The sequence below is a fragment of the Danio aesculapii genome, chromosome 19, assembly GCF_903798145.1.
Source record: "Danio aesculapii chromosome 19, fDanAes4.1, whole genome shotgun sequence".
In the NCBI taxonomy this organism is placed as follows: domain Eukaryota; kingdom Metazoa; phylum Chordata; class Actinopteri; order Cypriniformes; family Danionidae; genus Danio; species Danio aesculapii.
The window spans coordinates 38,006,323-38,028,730 of NC_079453.1; the positions used below are offsets into that span (position 1 = coordinate 38,006,323).

General features: G+C 34.0%; 1 protein-coding gene across 1 annotated transcript in view; it reads right to left on the reverse strand.

Annotated features, from left to right (window-relative positions):
- csmd2 (CUB and Sushi multiple domains 2) overlaps window positions 1–22,408 on the reverse strand; it is a 543,350-nt gene that overhangs the window by 432,566 nt on the left and 88,376 nt on the right. The window contains exon 3 of the mRNA XM_056479194.1: window positions 16,390–16,537. Within this exon, the coding sequence (XP_056335169.1) occupies window positions 16,390–16,537 (148 nt within the window). The remainder of the gene's footprint in view (window positions 1–16,389; window positions 16,538–22,408) is intronic.

Below are 22,408 nucleotides of genomic sequence, written 5' to 3' on the forward strand. Positions count from 1 at the left end.
CCTTATTTATCATAGATGTGTATATTAGCTCAAATGTCACTGAATCTCCTGCTAAAATTTACTAATGATGCACAAAATTTATTTAGCATGCTTAAAACAAAGAATTAGAATAATTAACGTGCTGAATGGAGTAGGAAAGTTGCGGGTGGAAGATTAGTTTGAAGCCATTTATTCAGCTGACATTTGAGATGATCTGTGCATCTCTATTAACTTGCATAAATATCATATTGAATCTATTGTCAAAATATAATAATAATAATAGTAATAATAATAATAATAATAATAATAATAATACAACTAAGAAGAATATGAATATAATAACTTAAATCCATACTAAAGAGACACACACCATTTTGCAAAAGCACCAATAGGTAAATCATATCACATAATAACTGTAAAAACATATTATATAAAGTAATTTGAAAGCAGAATATCCACTGAAGACATGCTTTAAAAAACAAGCTGAGGGTGGACAGATTATCTTTATATTTCAGCATCTCCAAACACAAATCTTCAATCGACAAAAAAACTGGTATAAAAAGTGCAAAGCCAAGAGATAAAAGAGAGAAAAAAAGACTAAAAATAACACATCTGTATCTCTGCTGATCCCTTTTGTATACTACTCTTTATTTTCTAGCCTCCCTTGATCTATCTTGATCCTTCCCCTGCTGCCAAGTGTAGCTTCCATGTAAGTGATTCAACACAGCACAGTGAAAGTTCGGTTATTTCCACCCATCTTTCGCAAACTCGCATGTTAACATTGTGTAAATGTAAACATGAAATGCTTTAAGTGTTCTCCAAAAGCCATTGTAGTATTCAAATGCTTGAAAAGAACAAATAAACAAACTTTAACCTTCTGTTAAAATATATATATTCTATCATGGTTAGGAGAGTAACGGACCATGATGGGTCCATGATTCATAAAGATCAAAACCCATGTTTTGGAATGCACGTGACCTGCAGATTAATACCTTTTTTTTTTACTTGTAGATTCATGCAGCATTTGCAATGATCACAGAGAGATCACCTACCGCAGCATTCAAATCACATGTATGAAATAGTAATGTAACGGATCACAAATCTCACAATTCAGATCACATTATTATTATTATTTTTTTAGGAGACAAATGTAATTTGCTTTCCACTTATTACAAAAACAGTACTGCTGGTTTAACAAACAGAACTTAAAACCAGTCATTTTAATAAAAATAAAATCTAGAAATAATCAGATGAATAAAAATAAACTGCAAAATATTCAGTACTGTGAAAATTTCACTGTCGCTACTACTGTTGCTAATAACGCTAAATGTATCAGTCTAACATTATAATTTGTGCAACCCATATGTATTTTTAGTCTCATTTTTAATAAATGATTCAGTTATTCACTCATAAATCTTCATGTTTTATTGCTAGATGGACCATTTTTGAAGAATTATTCAGTGGCATATTTTTGATGGCTGGTAAATAATGTAATTGCTGCCTGCCTACAACTTTCATTTTTGAGCGTCAAGTGAAATGCATATGAAGGTGTATGTAATAGAAAAAGCAGGTAAGACAAAAACAAAGCCAAAAAAAGAAATAAACAGTAAATAACAGGGTGAGAATGTGGTAAAATCTGAAAACGTGGTAAAAAACAGGCGAAGGCTTTTCTTTGTCTGGATTGGGGAAGGAGGAGAGTGGGTCAGTCAGTCGGTCGGTCGGTCAGACAGTCAGTCAGCAGCCTCTGGTGGATTTACGCGAGAAGAGCAGGCATGAATGGCACTCGCGAAAAAGAGAAATTTGAGATACCAAAAAGCATACATAGCTGCCTCTGGTGGATTTGAAAAAAACAAAAACAGTAAAAAAAAACAGTTACTGGGACGTATTTGGCGCGCTTCAGAAATGTACAGTTGAAGTCATAATTATTAGCCCCCCTGAATTATTAGTCCCTCTTTTTATTTTTTCCCCAATTTCTGTTTAACGAAAAGAAGATTTTTTTTTCAACACATTTCTAAACATAATAATTTTAATAACTCATTTCTAGTAACTGATTTATTTTATCTTTGCCATGGTGACAGTAAATAATATATGACTGGATATTTTTCAAGACACTTCTAAACAGCTTAAAGTCAGATTTAAAGGCTTAACTAGGTTAATTAGGTTAACTAGGCAGGTTAGGGTAATTAGGCAAGTTATTGTATGACGATGGTTTAATCTGTAGACTATCGAAAAAATATATAGCCTAAAGGGGCTTATAAATTTGAATTTAAAATGGTTTTTAAAAATGAAAAACTGCTTTTATTCTAGCCGAAATAAAACAAATAAGACTTTCTCCAGAAGAAAAAATATTATCAGACATACTGTGAAAATTTCCTTGCTCTGTTAAACATAATTTGGGAAATATTTAAAAAAGAAAAAAAAAATTCAAAGGGGGGCTAATAATGCTGACTTCAACTGTATATCAACTGTATATTGTGCTGATCTAAAAAACGGTCCGATGCATAACTCAAATACTAACTCAAATACTGTAGTGTGATCTGAATCGTGAGATTTGTGATCTGTTACACCACTAATCATGGTCAATGATAAAAGGCAAAATTAAAAATAAATAAATAAAAGATTATTTAAAAATATATATAAAATGATGAAATACAGTATATATTAAGCAGCAAATTTGCATTTTAGGATGATTACAAAAAGATCATGTGACACTGAAGTTAAGCAATCAACTGTGCAAGAAACTTAGCAGCACCTAACTTTTGAACAGTAGTGCATATGTTTACAATTATATTTTGGAACATTTCCATGATTAGGCAATTTCCAGCCTCTGCATCTCTGAGTCTTTTCCTCCAGGTTTCAGCTTCGCCCCACAGAGAAAAACAACAGAACGTGTACAAGGAAACCCTGCTGTGTACAGTGTCCTGCTGTGACCTCCACTACTGTCTTCGTCCTCCCATAGTGGAACTCTTTTCGCTTTGATATTAAGCCTCAGGGTGGGATTCTCAGAGGATTCCCTACCCGTATAATTAATATTAAACAAGGGTATTGGGGGTGGGAGGAAAAAAAACATTTTCAACAAATAATTAAAAAACAATATTCCACATATCTTGCAGTAAACAATGTTCCCATACAACATTCACTATGTCTGATTGCCCAATTGCAACACTGCCATATCTACTGCCATGTATTTGCATTGTTTATTATTTCATCCATCCATATATTATCCAATCATCAGCTGATGTACAGCTCCATCTACCCCCTGTCCCATGTATAGCTTGATCAATCTATCCTCAATTCAATTCACCTTTATTTGTATAGCGCTTATACAATGTAGATTGTGTCAAAGCAGCTTCACATAAAAGGTCACAGTAAATAGGAACAGTGTAGTTAAGTTTGTAGTGTTTAAGTTCAGTTCAGTTTAGCTCAGTTCAGTGTGGTTTAATAATCACTATTGAGAGTCCAAACACTGAAGAGCAAATCCAACGATGCGCGGCTCTACAGATGTATCCATCCAAATATCCTCCCATCATCCAGCCCTCCAACCTACCATTTCTTTTTACAGCACATCCATCTTGCAACAATCCAACCATTCATTTATCCATCCATCCATCCATCCATCCATCTGCCATTCCATCCTACCGTACCACTCCATCCTTAAATTTATATATGTATGCATTTGTTTACAGTATTATTCCATCCATCTATCCATCCACTCATTCCTCCATCCACGTACCATTCAATTATTACATGCATCTATGTATGCATTTTTCTACAGTATAATTTCATTCATTCACTCATTCATTCATTCATTACATGTATCTATATATGCATTTATCTACAGTATCATTCATTCATTCATTCATTACATGTATCTATGCCTTTATCTGCAATACCATTCATTCATTCAGGTACCCTTCAATCATTACATGTATCTATTTATGCATTTTTATACCGTATAATTTCATTCATTCATGCACTCATTCATTCATTTATTCATTCAAGAACCATTCAATCATTACATGCATCTATGCATTCATCTACAGAAATATTCATTCATTCACGCACCCTTCAATCAATACATGTTTCTATATATGCATTTTTCTACAGTAACATTTTATTTATTCGTTCATTCATTCATCCATCCATCCATCCATCCATTCATTCATTCATTCTTTCATTCATTCATTCATTCATTCATTCATTCATTCATTCATTCATTCAGGTACCATTCAATCATTACCTGTATCTATACATGCGTTTATCTACAGTATAATTGCATAATTAATTAATTCATTCATTCATTCATTAATCCAGGTATCAATAAGCCATTACATGTGTCTATCTATCTATCTATCTATCTATCTATCTATCTATCTATCTATCTATCTATCTATCTATCTATGCATTTATCTACAGTATCATTCATTCATTCATTCATTCATTCATTCATTCATTCATGTACCCTTTAATTATTACACATATCTATATAAGCATTTATTTACAGTATCATTTCATTCATTCGTTTATTCATTCATCCCTTCATTAATTCATTCATTATTGTATTCATTCAGGTACCAATCAATCATTCCATGTATCTATATATGCATGTACAGTCTCATTAATTAATTGATTAATTGATTATTTAATTCATTCATTCATTTATTCATTCATTCATTCATTCATAATTCATCCAGGTACCATTCCATTATTACATGTATCTATATATGCATTTATCTACAGTGTCATTCCATTTATTCATCCATCCATGCATTGTTTCATCCTTAAATCTATATAATTATGTATTTATCGACAGTATCATTTCATCCATCCATCTATAGACTAAACTATTCATTTATTTGATGATTTTTTTTTTAAATAAAACTTTAAAAAAAATTCAAGATTGTTTGGTTGTGAAACAGTAGCTTGTCAACATTTGACTGTTTAATTAAATCACGAGCAAGCTTCAAAATCATCTGCCCAAAACTGCAAATGTGACACATATGACAAATCCCCCTTCACTGCTGGATATGTGGCTCATGCTACAGGTAAACATCTGGAGCTAAATCACACAACATCTGGAGGTGCAGCCTACAGATAAACAAAGCCTGCAATAATTCCTTAAAACAGCTGAGTTGAGAGACCAGCTCAGAGAACGTGCATATCACAAATCTTTTTTTTCTTTTTTTCAATCAAGAATTATAATTAATCAAGCCAATTAGATTGCATATTGTTCTATAAGGCAAGATCACACAATATATGCAAATTAATTCATAAATAAATAAATAAATCATACAAAAGAACATCATTGAATAAACGTATTAAATATTTAACACGAAAGACCGCCTACCGCTCAGAGGATTTCATCAAGAGGCCTTTTATAATGTGTTACAATCACAAATCAAACAAAGGTTCTTTAATGCCTTTAATTTATAAAAACAAAAAGAATAGAGCAGCAGGTTTAAGCCATCTGTGACTCTTGCACATTAAAAGACGAGACTTTTAACCAAATTCAGATGAAGACCAGATTCAAATCAGCTAAAAGCACAGAGCCACCGTGACGCATGCAATGGGGTGTCTATGAGGAATGTTTAATTGGATGGCTTTACCCATAATGATTCACTCTAATCCTAAAGCAGCTTACCTAAATCAACGGCTAGCAGCGTTACATGTATTTGTATTCAGGGTTAGTGGAGAAACCTGTCTGTGTGCTGGTATACAGTGAAGTGGAAAGCAATTGATTATCAATAAAGACTGTAAAATAAGGACAAATGCTGACCTAGGAGACCATTCCTCAGCGCTCTATTGGTTATGCTTCTCATTTAAAGGACATCCGAGTTAATCTCAGATTTTTAACTGCCAAAAATACGCGGAGAAACCTGGAAGCCATCCACCGACGCAAGCCGAAAGCCTCGCATTGACGGAAATCATCCTCTGAGGTGATTTCAAATGCAAAAAGACAATCCATTGACCCCGTGTTTGTTCTTTGACCTAAACAGAGTCTTAATTAACAATCTTCTCTTTCCTGTCCACAAAAAAAAACTGACTCTGGCGGACAGCGAAAGTGAGGGCGGATCGATTTGAGTCTGCTGATGAATTGCACCATAGCATTTTGTTAGAGATTTTTCCAAAGGTATCAGCATTAAAGGTAAACCTCTATTCATAACAATTAACCTTGCAGGCGTCAGTTCTGAATAATGCACACGGCAGTAGTGACACCAGTGACCTTCCTGTAGAAATCCACGCTAGCCATATAAATCTACCAATGATGGGCACTTGACTTCAAGGGAAGATATATATAAATAATAATAAACAAAATGGTAATGGGCTTATGATTTGATGTGTGGTCCAACCTAGAGTTCGATCTCACTCCTCCTGATCCTTTCTTTTTATATGGTACATTTGCACCACTGTAAGTAATAGCAGCAGCTGTTTACTCAGAAATGCAAGTTTAAATGTTTTATTCATGTTTTTGGTCGCTTCGGATTTATCCTCAAACTTTATATGCACAGGCACTTGTGTTTGTCTGCTGAATGTGCTGCAAGAGAAATGAAGAATGCGAGCTGCTCTCTGAAGGCAATTTATTTAGAAACAAGAAGCTGTGAGAAACGAATTGTAATACAAAAACATTACCAGGAGTGGGCAAATATGTTAATTAAGTAATCAATTAAGTGATTTAAGTTCTTTTTCAACCAACTATGTCAAGTCAAGTTAAACTATTTATTGAGCACTTTAAAAACACAGAAGTGAGCCAAAGTGCTGTACAGAAATATACAACAACATAAGCATAATAGTATATAAAATACATAAAACACAAGATTAAATATAGCTAAACTACCTAAAAAGGCATATAAGTTAAAAATGTCAATGAAAAAATGAGTTTAAGAGCTGATTTAAATGAGTCTAGAACCTACCACAGTGAAAGTACGATCCTCTCTAAGCTTATGCTTCGTTTTTGGCACAATCAGGAGAAGCTGATCAGCCGACCTGAGAGAATGAGTGGGCTTATAGTGGTGTATCAGATAAAAAGAGATAAAAAGTGGGCCAAGACAAAGACTATAGAATACATAAGACATGTCACTTGATTTGAATGGGAAAAAGTGGTCAATATGGCCAATGAAGCCCTGCTTTGTAGTACAGGAGCCGATCGTCGATCACTATATGGTGAATAAAGCCCACCTTCTAGTACAGGAGCCAATGGTCAATCGCTATAGAGTGACGATACTTTGGAGGAGGGGATCGGACTAGATGTGAGTTTCTGCAGATTTTGTTTTATTGGAACATTTAGAAATAAAACTAAAGAGACAGTTGTTGTTTAATTTTATTGATGATTCCTAATATGAAATTTGATCGTAAGCTTGGCAAACAGTTTTGGAGAATTTGATGTTTCCCCATTCAAATAGACTGACCGAGCATACTGCCCGAGAGGCGTTTTAAAGATGGCCGCTGAGTGAAATAACTTGCCCTAAAGAGACTTTGGCCAAGACCATTTAGAGATTTAAAAACAAATAAAAGAATCTTAAACTATATTCTAAAATCCACTGGCAACCAATAAAGCAAAGCTAACACGGGGGAAATGTGATCATATTTGCGAGTACCAGTTACCCGCTACTCCCCACATACAGTGCATTACAGTAATCCAACCAAGTAGTCATAAAAGCATGGATTACACTGCATGAAATACTAGACCCAGAGTGGCTGCAATGTGTCAGCCTAGCTAATTACAATGCATTGTGACAAAACCCCTCCTATTTTATGATTTAATACTGTCTCAAAATGTTGTTTTAGTATATATTGCTTTATTTTTGCTAGTTGTTAATTCATTCATTTTCTTTCTTTTTTATTAATCAGGGGTCGCAACAGCGGAATGAACTGTCAACTTATCCAGAATATGTTTCACACAGCGGATGCCCTTCCAGCTGCAATCCATCACTGGGTAACACCAATTCACTATGGCCAATTCAGCTTACCCAATTCATCTATAGCACATGTCTTTGAACTTGTGGGGGAAACCGGAGCACCCGGAGAAAACCCACAAGAAGATGCAAACTCCACACAGAAGTGCCAACTCACCCAGCCGAGGCTTGAACCAGCGACCTTCTTGCTGTAAGGCGACAGCGCTACCCACTGCATCACCTTTGCTATAATCTGATTGTCAAATTTAAAATCTGAGTCAAATTTCACCCCTAAATTTGTGACTGTGGGCTTAATATGCAGAGCTAATGAACCCAAATTGAAAAGAGGACTCCCAAGGGTCTCTTCAAAAACCATTACTTCTGTTTTGTTTTCATTAAAACTTAAAAAATTAAAGCCATCTAAGACAATAAAGGAGCGAGGCTATGATCAGATTGTAGGTCTTCCTAAAGTTTGGATAAACGGATCTTGCTGTAATAGCTTACAATTGGTATTAAGATGAGTTAATCACAAATAGACAATACTAATTATAGGTGTAAATGGGGTCAAAAATATATTATTATTATTATTATTGTTATTAATATTATTATTATTGCTTTCTTACATTACTTCCAAAGGTACGTAGTTGAAAAGGCTATTTTATTGGATGCATTTGATAAGGGCATTTCGTGATTTTAATCTATATATATCAGGTTTCCTGTCATAACTGACAGATCTATTGCCATTTTTTACCGAGGGGACTATCATTGACAAATATCAAATTCAAAAGTCAAACGAAATAGACAGTTCAATTTCAATACGCATTAGACATATTATTATCAGCTTCCATATGCATGCAGTTTCTCCTCAGTATGGTAAATCAACATCACCTTTGATTTACGGAATTTACACAAGACTTCCCACCAAGGTCACAAAATATGGAAATACAGAAAAAAATAATGTGCCTGAATATTAGACTAAATATTAGACTAAGTCTTTACATCTACACTGTAATTCATTTATTTTTTAATCAAATTAACTTTATTTTAGTCATCTTTAGTTAATATTACAGTAAGTTAACTTTGCATAACTTTAAAAAAATTGTTGAAACCTGATTAACTTGTTAATGTAACATAAGAAAACATTTGTAGTCATGACTTTTGTCATATACATTTTTTTTCCCCACCCACGAACATCAGGATTTTGCAAAGTATGATGTGATCCTGGATTAAAATCTATGTTGATCCTGGAACATCATTTTTATCCAAAATGACATCCATAGCTATTCCCTACCTCAAAACCCAACCATAACTGTAATTTACTCCCAAAGTCAGAGGGGAATAATAGTTGGATAACAATCATGTAGAAGTGCAGAAACTTGACCATAAGCCTAAACTTAAAATGTAAACACATCCCTTAATTCTGATTGGCTGATTGGAATGTTATTCCAGGATCAACATAGATGTTTACCCAGGAACATGTCCTACTTGGTAAAGTCAGGATGGCACCCACAGACCCTCTCCGCTAATAAATTAGAAATATTCTTGAAAGTGGTCAAGAAAATATGGTGGGCATGTGTCTCCCTCATCTGCTTGTGATCAAGTAGACCATAATGGATTTTAATAGCAGGTGTGAACAGCCACAGAATCTTAAAAGGATAGTTCCCCCAAAACTGAAAGCTCTGTCATGATTTACTCACTCTTCATTTGTTCCAAACATGTTTATTGTTCTTTCATCTGTAGATCATAAAGGAAGATATTTTGAAGAAAGCTTGAAACCTGTAACCACTGGCATCAATAGGATTTGTTTTTCCTACTATGAAAGTTAATTGTTACAGGATCTCAGCATTCTTCAAAAGATCTTATTTGGTGTTAAACAGAAAAAAAAAAGTCACAAAGGTTTGGAACCACTTAAGGGGGCGTAAATAGTGAGTAAATGTACATTTGTGGGTAAACTTTCCCAATCAAAAATAGAATTAAAGCCTATGAGAAAATGTCATAGTACAACAAATCAAACTAAACTTGTCAAATGTTCACGCTAAAATCTCTAGTGCGAAAGAGCTCTAAGAAGTCCGTGTGACCATTATCTGTGGCTTCTCTGAGAGTTAGCGATTAACTGGGATGCTGACAGCATGTACAAAAATGGATGAAAGGCTGTCAGGACTGTCAGGATCCCCGCTGATGGTTTAACGGCAGGAGGGCTGGGGCCACTATGGGATAGATGTGTTTTGCTCTCCGCAGGTACGACTGATTTTGATTTTCTTCCACTTATTAATTTGATTGGTTAGCCTATTTGTAATGCAATTAGTCTTGTTTACATCCCATTCATTTCATTTACATAATCAGGTCACACACTTTTGAATGGAGCACACTACTAGGCTTGCACAATATTGGAAAAATCTAACATTGCAATATTTTGTTTTTCTGCGATATATATTGTGATATGACTGCAACTTCACTAGATGACTTGAATCTCTCTATTTGTACCTAATTGATCATTTTAGATCGATTGGGATGATTCTGTAGAGAAGTGCAGCTGTCTAAAAACCAAAAAAATATCTACACTGTAAAAAATGCTGGGTTCCACACAATCGATTTGTGCTGGGACAACATAAAGGTATTAATTTAAACCAATGTTTTTTACAAATCTAATTGGATTGAACATAAAAAAATTAAGCTGTCCCAACAAAATCTCAAGAATTGTGTTGTTTCAGCTCATTTTAAATAAGTAGCTTATTAAAAATATTTGTTTGAGTGATACAAAACTAAAGTAAAGAAAAAAATACAATTAAAATAAACAGTTTTATCATTTTCACACAATTTATAACTGTGCAATTTCTTATGCCGGAATTATTTTAAAAATCGTTTTACCAGCCTGATGTCACGAGAAAACGTAAGTATTTACGTTTTGACAGTTTAGTGGCTAATTCGTACGAATTCGTATGAGTTCAGTCGTATGAAATTGTACGATTTTAAAAAGGAGGCGTGGCACCTAACCCCACCCCTAAACCCAACCGTCATTGGTGGATGAGCAAATCGTACTAAATTGTACGAGTTAGATAGTACGAATTCGTACGAATTAGCCACTAAATCAAAAAGTTACAAATTGCCGTGAGATTGTGTTGGTTTTACAGTCAGAAGCCTCAAAAACACATGTAAATGTACATTTTGCATATTATTGCATAACATCCTGTGATGTGACTATTGCGAATGATCACATTGCGATATCACTGCCCTAGTGCAAACTATTTGGTTTGTGCAACATCCAGTACAGCATGCGAAAAGGTTAGTATCCTGTAAAACAGTAAAAATCACTAAATAAAATAAGCTAATATAAAAAAAAATTTAGTTAGTTTCATTTTAAAAAGTTATGATGCCTCAATGAACTGATTATATTAAACAAAACTCAAATCAAATGAGTTATGAATTAAATAATTATATATTTTGTGTTAACTATAATGCAGGAAGCAATAACAAACCAGTAGCTACACTACCTGACAAAAGTCTTGTCACCAATTCAAGTTTTAGGAACAACAAATAATAACTTGACTTCTAGTTGATCAGTTGGTATCAGAAGTGGCTTATATGAAAGACAAAGGCCACTAGATTACACTTATTTTACCAAAATAAAATATGAACATGCTATGTTTTTTATTATTCAATTAGAACAGTAAGGTCTGACTTTGTTTATACAAAAGTCTTGTCACTTAACAGAAATAATGTACAGTATAGAATATAAAGTCATAGAGCAGTGGAAAAATAATTAAAATTGTGTATGACTCCCATGAGCTTAAAAGACTGCATCCATACAGCTCTGCAATGACTCAAATAACTCGTTAATGAAGTCATCTGGAATGGCAAAGAAAGCATTCTTGCAGGACTCCCAGAGTTCATCAAGATTCTTTGGATTTATCTTCATTGTCTCCTCCATCTTGCCCCAAACATGCTCAATAATGTTCATGTCTGGTGACTGGGCTGGTCAATCCTGGAGCACCTTGACCTTCTTCGGTTTAGGAACATTGATGTGGAGGCTGAAGTATGAGAAGGAGCACTATCCTGCTGAAGAATTTGCCCTCTCCTGTGGTTTGCAATGTATTAGGCAGTACAAATGTCTTAATACCTCAGGCTGTTGATGTTGCCATCCACTCTGCAGATCTCTCTCACACCCCCATACTGAATGCAACCCCAAACCATGATTTTTCATTTACCAAACTTGACTGATTTATGTGAGAATCTCGGGTCTATGCGGATTCCAATAGGTCTTCTGCAGTATTTGTGATGATTGTGATGATTAGAAGTCAAGATATTATTTGTTGCTCTTACAATTGGGATCGATGACAAGACTTTTGTCAGGTAGTGTATATGGTTGTTTGGACTTAAATGAGCTCGTAGCAATTGAACTTAAAATGTTCAAGTTAATAATACTCTAAATGCTTGTCAATATCAACACAAACACTATATGTGTATATAACTCATATAATATATATAACTCATATAATATATATATAACTCATTTATATATATATATATATATATATATATATATATATATATATATATATATATATATATATATATATATATATACATATATATATATATACACATATACATACACACACACACACGTTTACAGTACAAAAAACGAATTTAAATGGTTTGCTGCAATCAGCAAACAGTTTGAGTTAACTTATCGGGTTTTACAGTGTAGATGCTAGAGTAAGTTGGCTTTCTACTAGATAAACATGGCTGAAGAATAAATCCCATCTCCCAAACACCATCAGCAGGAAAAGCTTCTCTCCATTTCCTGTTATTTGCTCAGCAGCCCCACTACATTCCTCTGCTATAAAAAGACGATGATGTAGATGCAAGCGGTGTCATAATATTTTATTCAGCAGTACACCTCCAACGTGTTTCCTTCTACACGTTCTGCCATTTCAGCTGGGAACTGCGACCAACGTGAAGTTTTATTTTGAGCAAGTCTGTTGATGCGGCGTGCAGCAGAAATCGCCGTTCTGCAAGGCTCCACGCGGGACCGGGATGTTGCCACTCTCGTTCTCAAAGCGTAGCACAAAAGCAGGCTTATCCAAAGACAACGGCGGTCTAATCCGCACAAAACAGCGATTCGGAAGGTAAGACAAAACGGCGAGCCGGGTGAGGGAGACTAAGCTTCCGTACGGCAGAGCTAATCCTGATATGTGATACAGAGATGGGAAAGACTGATAAACACCCAGAGCTAATGAGAACACCAAAACCCCGCATCTCATATGCCGCCCTCCTGTATGCGCTTCAGAGAGAAATGGGTGTAAAAGAGACAAACCACAATTAGGAGAGAAGAGTGAGATGCGACTGCTGTTTGAGACGGAGAAAGCAAACATGTACCTCCAAATGGCTCCAACAAGTTTTCCCATTCGAAGACAGATTGTTTACCTCTACCTTTGACATCACTCGCAGAGAAAAAACAAATAACAAGACACGTTTGGGGAAGACAATGTAAAGTGAACGACAGCTGCGGCGAATGAGCAGAGCCAACCCGAGCTGAACGTGGCAACCTGCCTGCGGTAGACTGGGAAGAATGGCAGTGGTCCATTACCGAGGCTAATGAGAGTGTGAAAGAAATCAGTTCTGTGCAAAAGCCTATCCAACATACTGTCAATTCAGCCAACAGACGGGGGGTTTTGGGTGGCACATACAATCCTGTTATTCCACACTGATACGGAACTTACTGAGACAAAAAACACCTACATTTGCACCTGCCACGACTGAAAATGGCATCATGTAGCATTAGAGTACAGAGCTGGAAAAGTCATTACTAACAGGTTGAATGGCGCAATATAAATGTTAAACAGCTTTTGTGGGTCTGATACATGTTTCAAAGACATTTCTGCGCTCTGAGTGTACTTGTGCGTTTGAGTGCACGCCTGCCCCGACTATATGGAATACTATTATTTTCTCTTATTAAATAGTCTGATAACACCAGCACCAGGCTGGTTTGTGTTGGTCTTTCTGGTGGACCCAAATCATTGAGGTCTATAATACATGGACAAAGCTTTCTGTTGCTGTTTACATTCAACTCAGTGGTTGAACCATCCATCCATCCATCAGATAGCTCTCTAACATTTCTAATAATAATAATAATAATAATAGGTGTAATAATAAAAATAATAATTCTTTTCATTTAAATAGCGCTTTCTAAGACACTCAAAGAGCTTAACACAATGGGGGGATCTCTTCCTCCACCACAAGTGTGCAGCATCCACCTGGATGATGCAACGGCAGCCATATTGCACCAGACCGCAGCTGAGGAGAGGAGTCAGAGTGATGAAGCCAATTATGATATGGCAATGGTTAGGAGGCCATGATGGACAGAGGCCAGTGGGCAAATTTGGCCAGGATGCCGGGGTTAAACCCTTACTCTTTTTCGAAGGACATCCTGGCATTTTTAACGACCACAGAGAGTCAGTACCTTAGTTTAACATCTCATCCGAAAGGCAGTGCTCACTGAGCAGTATAGAGTCCCCTTCACTATACTGGGGACCCACACAGACTGCAGGTTGAGTGCCCCCTGTTGGCCTCACTCACACCACTAAAACCACCAATGCAACCAGTATGTGTTTTTGAGCAGCATTGGGTAATTTACTTCAAAAAAAGTAATTGTTTACTAATTATTAAAATTAAAATTAAATCAATAATCAATATTTAATTAAATCATAATAAAATAAAATAAAATGTTAATTGTATTTAAATTACTTTTTTTAAATAACATAAATACTTAGGTAATTTAATGAATCAACATTATAAAAATAAATATTTTAATCTACATTTGAGCCAAAGAGGACCTTTAAACTTTAAATGTTATCTAATTACAGCAGCCAGTTATTTGTAACTAGTTACATCCAACATTGCTTGTGAGCAACTGGAAATATAACATGCTATAGAAAAACTTGAATGAATGAATGAATGAATGAACGGATGAATGAATGAATGAACGAATGAATGAATGAATGAATGAATGAATGAATGAATGAATGATTGAATGAATGAATGAATGAATGAATGAATGAATGAATGAATGAATGAATGAAAGTAATATTACCAGTGTCTCTCCTAGCCTAGCAATTGAGACACAAGGCTAAGTGAACGCATTATACGAACACTCTCCAGGACACACAAAAGAACATGCCTTATCTTTCCAGGTACTGCAAAATGACTTTTTTTGTCTATTCAACCTGGTGAGGTGAAACTACAGTCTAAAACATGCTCAGATAGAGAATCCTTCAGATTCACAGATACACATTGTGTCTGGCTCACTAAAGCTCAATTGAATTACAGCTGAGGCTAGGACCTTGATTGCAATCGATTAGGAAGTGAGCCGCTGCTTGGTGGCCATGCTCCAAAAGAACTATACCTGTGCCTAAAAGGTACAAGACGTTCCTGAGTATCTACTATCAGCTCTAATTCATGTTATACATGCCCATTACATTTAGACAATCTCAACATTTCTGGAATTGTCTTCAAGCATAGAAGTTGACATGTTAGATTAATGAAAGAATCTATCCTTAGATCTTAAACTGATATTAGCATTGTGGGAATAGCTTACGTTTTCGTCCCTGAAGCATAATATTCTAATAAAATAATACAATTATTAAGGTTAAATTATTAAAGGTAGTCAACACCATCTACATAAGTGACTTTGTTATCATTCATTCATTTTCTTTTCAGATTAGTCCCTTTATTAATCTGGGGTCGCCACACCAGAATAAACCGCCAACTTATCCAGCATTTGTTTTATGCAGTGGATGCCTTTCCAGCTGCAACCCATCACTAGGAGACACCCATACACTCCCATTCACACACATACAGTACACCCATATACATAATTTAGCCAACCAAGTTCACCTATGCCACATGACTTTGGACTTGTAGGGAAAACCAGAGCACCTGGAGGAAACCCACGGGAACACGGGGAGAACATGCAAACTCCACATAGAAATGCCAACTGACCCAGCTGAGGCTTGAACCAGCGACCTTCTTGCTGTGAGGTGATTGTGCTACCCACTGTGCCACCGTGACGCCGACTTTGTTATCAATTAAATAAATAAATTTAATTCAATATTTAAAAGTATTACTAAATAAATGAATCAATTAATAAATTAAATTATTATTATTATTATTTTTATGTTTGGGAACAACAAATAAAACTTAATAAAACAAAATATAAATAACTTGAGTATAATTTTAAATAAAGAATTAAAATAAAATAAAATACATTTTAAAAATTATAAAATTTAATTAAACTAACTCTGTTATCTGACCAAATTTGGAATCCTCAGTACAGCTTCTTACTTATTTATTCTAAGTATATATACTTTGACGTACCAATTATGTATAATCTTCACATCGGCATGTCGACATGAATATAAAAATATATACTGAATTAACAGACTTCAGCTGATCTCTGAAAAGAGCAAACAGCTGAAAATAACTACATGTTTACTACCACGTTATATTAACTGTTTACCAAACTGACAGAATCTATGAGGTCAAACTGCATTTCAGCAGCTCTTCTTCTTTTGAAAGACACTCTCAGTCTCTCCTTCTGTGATATTGAAATACAGAAGCTCTGTTCAGTCTCTTTTATGTTGTAGGACAAGGGTTCAGGGACGTTTCTGATTGTGCAGAAAACACCAATGAATGATCAGCATCGCACATGTCAGAATTAATGTGAGGAGACACATGAACATGGCCGAATGAGCTGTACATCAGGTCATGTGTTCACAAGTCCTATGCATGTTTGAGCAACAACACTGTTAATATCTCTAAGGCTGAAACTGCCCTTTTTTTCTCTTTCTTCTCTATGTTCCATGGATGAAAAAGTTCCAATGTTAAATAAAATGAGCTGCTCGATCACTTATATCGGTGTTTCTCAACCTCATTCCTATAGGACCACCAGGTCCGCACATTTTCCATGTCTCCTGAACCAAACACACCTGATTGAGATCATCAGCTCATTAGCAGAGACTAAAACACTTGTAATGGGTGTACCAGACAAAGGAGACATGCAATGTTGGTCGTCCCCCAGGAAAATGGTTGAAAAACATTGATTTATAGTATGATTATAGTGTAGGTTGGGAGCTTTAAAACTTCAAAAACAACCCCAGAAGTAATAGCAAACTGCACACAAGCATAGGCATGGTACGATAAATGTCTTTTGTTATACCGTTCCTTTGTTTATGTAAGTTTTTTTTATTTTTATGACTGATTTGTTTAATTTTTTTAGAGCAACAGGATCTACAGCAGGAAAGGACCATCAACATCAAAACTACTGGTCAGCCCATGATTCAGGAAACATTTGAAAAACAAATCACTTATACGCCAACATCCAAGCATACTATAGACCTGAACAGTGGAGTAGCTTCCTTTATATCCAAAGAAAAGAATATTGTCGAAGATGTCTTCAAGTTGTAAAGAAAGCTGTGTTTTTGAAACTAATGAAGGCAACAGAAGTTAATGATTTATTTGAATTATTTAGCCTGACATGTTTACTGTTCCAAAATATTATAAATGTTTGTTACATTTTTTTAATTAAAAAATTAATAAAAAAGTTGCTGTTTTTGACCCAGATATTTAAAAATAATGTTTTTAGAGCAGTGATCACAATACTGTGATACCGGGATATTTTTATCCAAGGTTATCATACTGTCAGAAACTTATACCTGCACATGCCTACACAGACATACACAGACATATGTTTACTTTTAATTGTTTTGCCACAAAATTAACATTTAAATCATTGAATAATAATGAATGAATAATTTAATGATCGAAATATTATCTGAAAATATTAAATATAAGATATATAATACGTGCAAATTTATATTTTCAGATTTTATTATCATTCAGTCATTCATTCATTCACTCATTATTATTCAATGTAGGGCTGGGCGGTAAAAACGGTATCGATATTTATTGACCGAACACCATTGTCAATATTGATTAAAAAAAGATTCGGTATGAAGCGGTATTGTTTTATTAGAATGTGCCTGCTGAGTGGAAGTAGTGTCAATACGCTTAGGGTGAAAATTTGCCATTTCAAATGGAGGCGTGCGATGCGCATATGAGAGTGGCACGCACATGTTGTGCAAGCGACGCACACGTGTATCACGCACATTTTCCAGTGACACCTAGTTGAAAAACATCTGAACTTTTTCCGAATGCCCCAAGCGCATCGCGATTCATGTAAGTAGAACTAACCAATCTGCTTCACATTTTGTATGGAATATATACATTTCGGGAATAACGGTAGACTGAATGCCTCAGACAAACACAGCACATCCAAACACTGCAGCGCTTTTTACTTTTCTCCATAAACTTGCATCAGAGCTGAAGCAATGATTTGTCCGTTTGTCATCCTCTAAGAAAATGGTTGATGGTCACCTAGTAACAAGAGATGCCAGGTTTTGCAGTACTTGTGAACACATTTGGTCTCCATAATGTCAGGAATGCAAGGAACACACACACACACATGCACGCACACAGTCAAGGAACACAAACATGCGCACGCACACACACCTTCATCTGCCTACATTAATATTTCAGCATCCAATTCTCAGCAGCCTCTTAAGGAGCATTTGCTAAGTGACTTGAGTTTAAAGCTCTTCTGACAGTTCGCCCACAGTTTTCTGCCGCCTGCTTTACTCTGCTCTCACCAGCGACTTTTTTTTCTTCTTCTTCTTCTTCTTCTTCTTCTTCTCCCTGCTGCTTTTCTTCTCAGAGTTGTTTGTGTTCAGGGTCAGCGGTTAGTGGAGTAGGGTCTTTGGAGAGGTTGTGTTTGTTTGAGAAGAATCTGCTTCTCTTGGAATAGTTTTGTGTCATTTGTATCCATTTTCTGAGAAAGCATGGGATTGTGCGACAGGTTGTCTTTTGAGTGCACTCAGAAAAGAACAGTTGTAGCGGATGACGTAGATGTTGACCTTGCTTGATGACTGTCTCTAGTCTAGAATGCTGGCGTGACAAATGTCAAATATGACAGCATAAAAACGGGTTTCTAAAAATGGGACCTTTTACGTGCTTATTTTACAATACTGACATCTGCCATAGCTGACGATTAAATGATAAGGTTTTCTACATGTGTATAATAATAAAAAACTAAAATAATAATAATAATAATAGTAATTCTTCTTCTTATTATTATTATTATCGTTGTTATTGTTATAGTTATTTTTATTATTATTATTATTATTAATTTTATTATTATTGTTGTTGTTGTTGTTATTATTTTTAGTATTATTATTATTATATTATTATTATTATTATCGTTGTTATTGTTATAGTTATTATTATTATTATTATTATTATTATTATTATTATTATTATTATTAATTTTATTATTGTTGTTGTTGTTGTTGTTGTTGTTGTTGTTGTTGTTGTTATTATTATTATTATTATTATTATTATTATTATTATTACTACTGTTATTATTATTATTATTATTATTATTATTATTATTATTATTATTACTACTACTGTTATTATTATTACTACTACTGTTATTATTATTATTATTATTATTATTATTATTATTATTATTATTATTATTATTATTGCGGTTGTTGTTGTTGTTGTTGTTGTTGTTGTTGTTGTTGTTGTTATTGATGTTATTGTTATTATATTTTTTTTACTGTTATTATTATTATTATCATTATTGTTATTATTATTGTTGTTATTGTTATAGTTATTGTTATTGTTGTTGTTGTTGTTGTTATTATTATTGCATTACCCTTAATCAGTATGCATTATGCATTAAAATACTTTATTAAGAATTGCATCAAATAATCCATTGCAGCGTCACTTTTTTTCTTTAAAACAAAAACATATGTATCATACAAAAATTGAAAAATGCTGATGAAGGCATAATAAATACAGCAATTACTTGTTTGCAGAGGAAAAATTCCGATATTAATCAAAGTGTTTTTGGCAGATATTAACCCAGTCGAAAGAAATGGCCTCTGCACTCAAGTAAGACTATTATTCATAAACAGAGTCTTCAATACACATTCTCAATATATTTCATTTATTTATTTATTAAATGTTTTGTAATTTTGGACACATAAAACAAAAAAAAAAAAATCTAAGAACTGACATGTGTAACACATTTGAGGTATACTGTATTTGGATATATTTGTCCATTATAAATCCTAATAGATGCATATTTCTGTCTTGAATTAAGATGTAAGTAGGGCAGTGGAAAGGTAAGCAACAATGACCTCATTCTTGTCATTAACTAGAATATGAATGGTAGAAATATCTGTGGGGAGAAAAATCTCAGTGTAATTTACTATCAGAATAGTTTTCTAACTAATAAAGATATGAACTGTGGCCTTTAATGAAACAATCAAACACAAATCCCATGTTTGCATTGTGTCCCTTCATAAAGACTGTAAACATAAGATGATGGAGGACTCACATGTTCATATTAATATTCCTTATTAAAGCGCAGCTAATAAAGCAGTCATTAATAAAGCAGTCTGTTTACTGCTAAGCATGCAGCGTACTTTAATTATAAGCTTAAGCAAATGATTAAAGAGAACACAGCTTTCAAATTAATAGCAGACGAGATATCCGGTGAATTTTAATGCGGACATGATTTGAGGCTGACGAGATTCTGTGTTCCGACAACAATCTAAACATTGTCGGAAACACAAGTTGATATTTGGTATGAACAAATGATCATTAAACAACATTATTATCATTATTATTATTATTATTATTATTATTATTATTATTATTATTATCATCGCTAACAACAACAACAATAATAATATCATTATGTATTATTATTATTATTATTATTATTATTATTATTATTATTATTATTATTATTATTATTATTATTATTATTGTTAGAGATAATAATAACAACAACAACAACAACAACAACAACAACAACAACAACAACAACAATAATAATAATAATAATAATAATAATAATTTTTTATTATTATTATTATTATTATTATTATTATTATTATTTTAAAGCATTATCATTATTAAAAAACATGTTTTTTAGATTTAAAAGAAAGTAACTTTTAAATTCCACTTAAACAATCTTGTTCTTATGAAAAATAAATAAATCAAAATCTCTGCTCTTTCATCCTGTTTTTAAGGTTTCACGATGAATTCTAACATATGGATTTAAAGGTGCTCTGAGCTTCTGAGCTACCACACGTCTAGCATGTCCCTCAGACCTGTCAGATGTCACTGGAATAGGTGTCTTGAGCAATTACATCTGTCTCTGTGATAGATTGAAGCTCTTGATACAGCAAGAAAGTCTGGTTTAAGTCAGCGGCTATAGGCGTTAGTAAGAGGGCTAAAATTGCTCACTCCACCAAAATGATGGTATGTATTGATGTTTTTTTATTTTTTATTTTTTTGCCAGTTTAAAATGAAAGCTGAACTACAGTAAATAACAGACAGGAAATGATTGGGAAGAAACTGGAAAATGAGGGCAGGTTATGAAGCGACAAGGTCTCAAATTTACATATAACTCAAAGTATGTGCGCAGCTTATGTTTTAAAATAAAAGGATACACATGAATGAACGAAGAAACGAACAAAGGAACGAATGAAGGAATGAAGGAACTAACGAATGATTGAATAGGATACACACAGGCAAATGAATGAAGGAAGGAACAAAGAAGCGAAAGCAGAAATGAATATAGGAAGGAAGGAAGGAATTAATGAATGAATAGGATATGGCAAATGAAGGAAGGAATGAAGGAACGAAGGAACAAATGAATGAATAAACGAAGCAACAAACAGGATACACACAGGCAAATGAATGAAAGAACAAATGTAGAAATGAACAAATAAACGAACGAAGAAATGAACAAAGAAAGAAACGAAGGAATGAATGAAGGAACGAAGGAATAAAATACACACAGGCAAATTAATGAAGGAACAAACAGAACAATCAAAACAATTAACAAAGGAACGAACGAAAAAAATGAAGGAAGGAACAATTGAACAAATAGGACACACAGGCAAATGAATAAATGAATGAACGAAGGAACGAACAAACGGAGAAACGAACAAAGAAGGGAACGGAAAAACTAACAAAGAAGCTAACGAAGAAATGAACGAAGAAATGAACAAAGGAATGAAGGAAGGAAGGAATGAATGAAAGAAGAGGATACAAAAAGACAAATAAATAAAAGAATGAACAACGAACAAAAAGCACGAATTGGATACACAAAGGCAAATAAATAAATGAATTAACTAGATAAAATTGAACCCTTAATTTGCACTTGCATGATGCTATATTTTTCACACAAACATGCACGCACGCACACACGCACGCACGCACGCATGAACACACACACACACAAACACACTATACAGAAACAAAAATCTTCCTCTCTCAATCAATAAAATAAAAAATAATATAAAATATTAAAAAAAATTTAAAAATAAATAAAATAAAATATTTAAAAAAATAAATAAATAAAAATAAAATAAAATAATAAATAAATAAATGAGTAA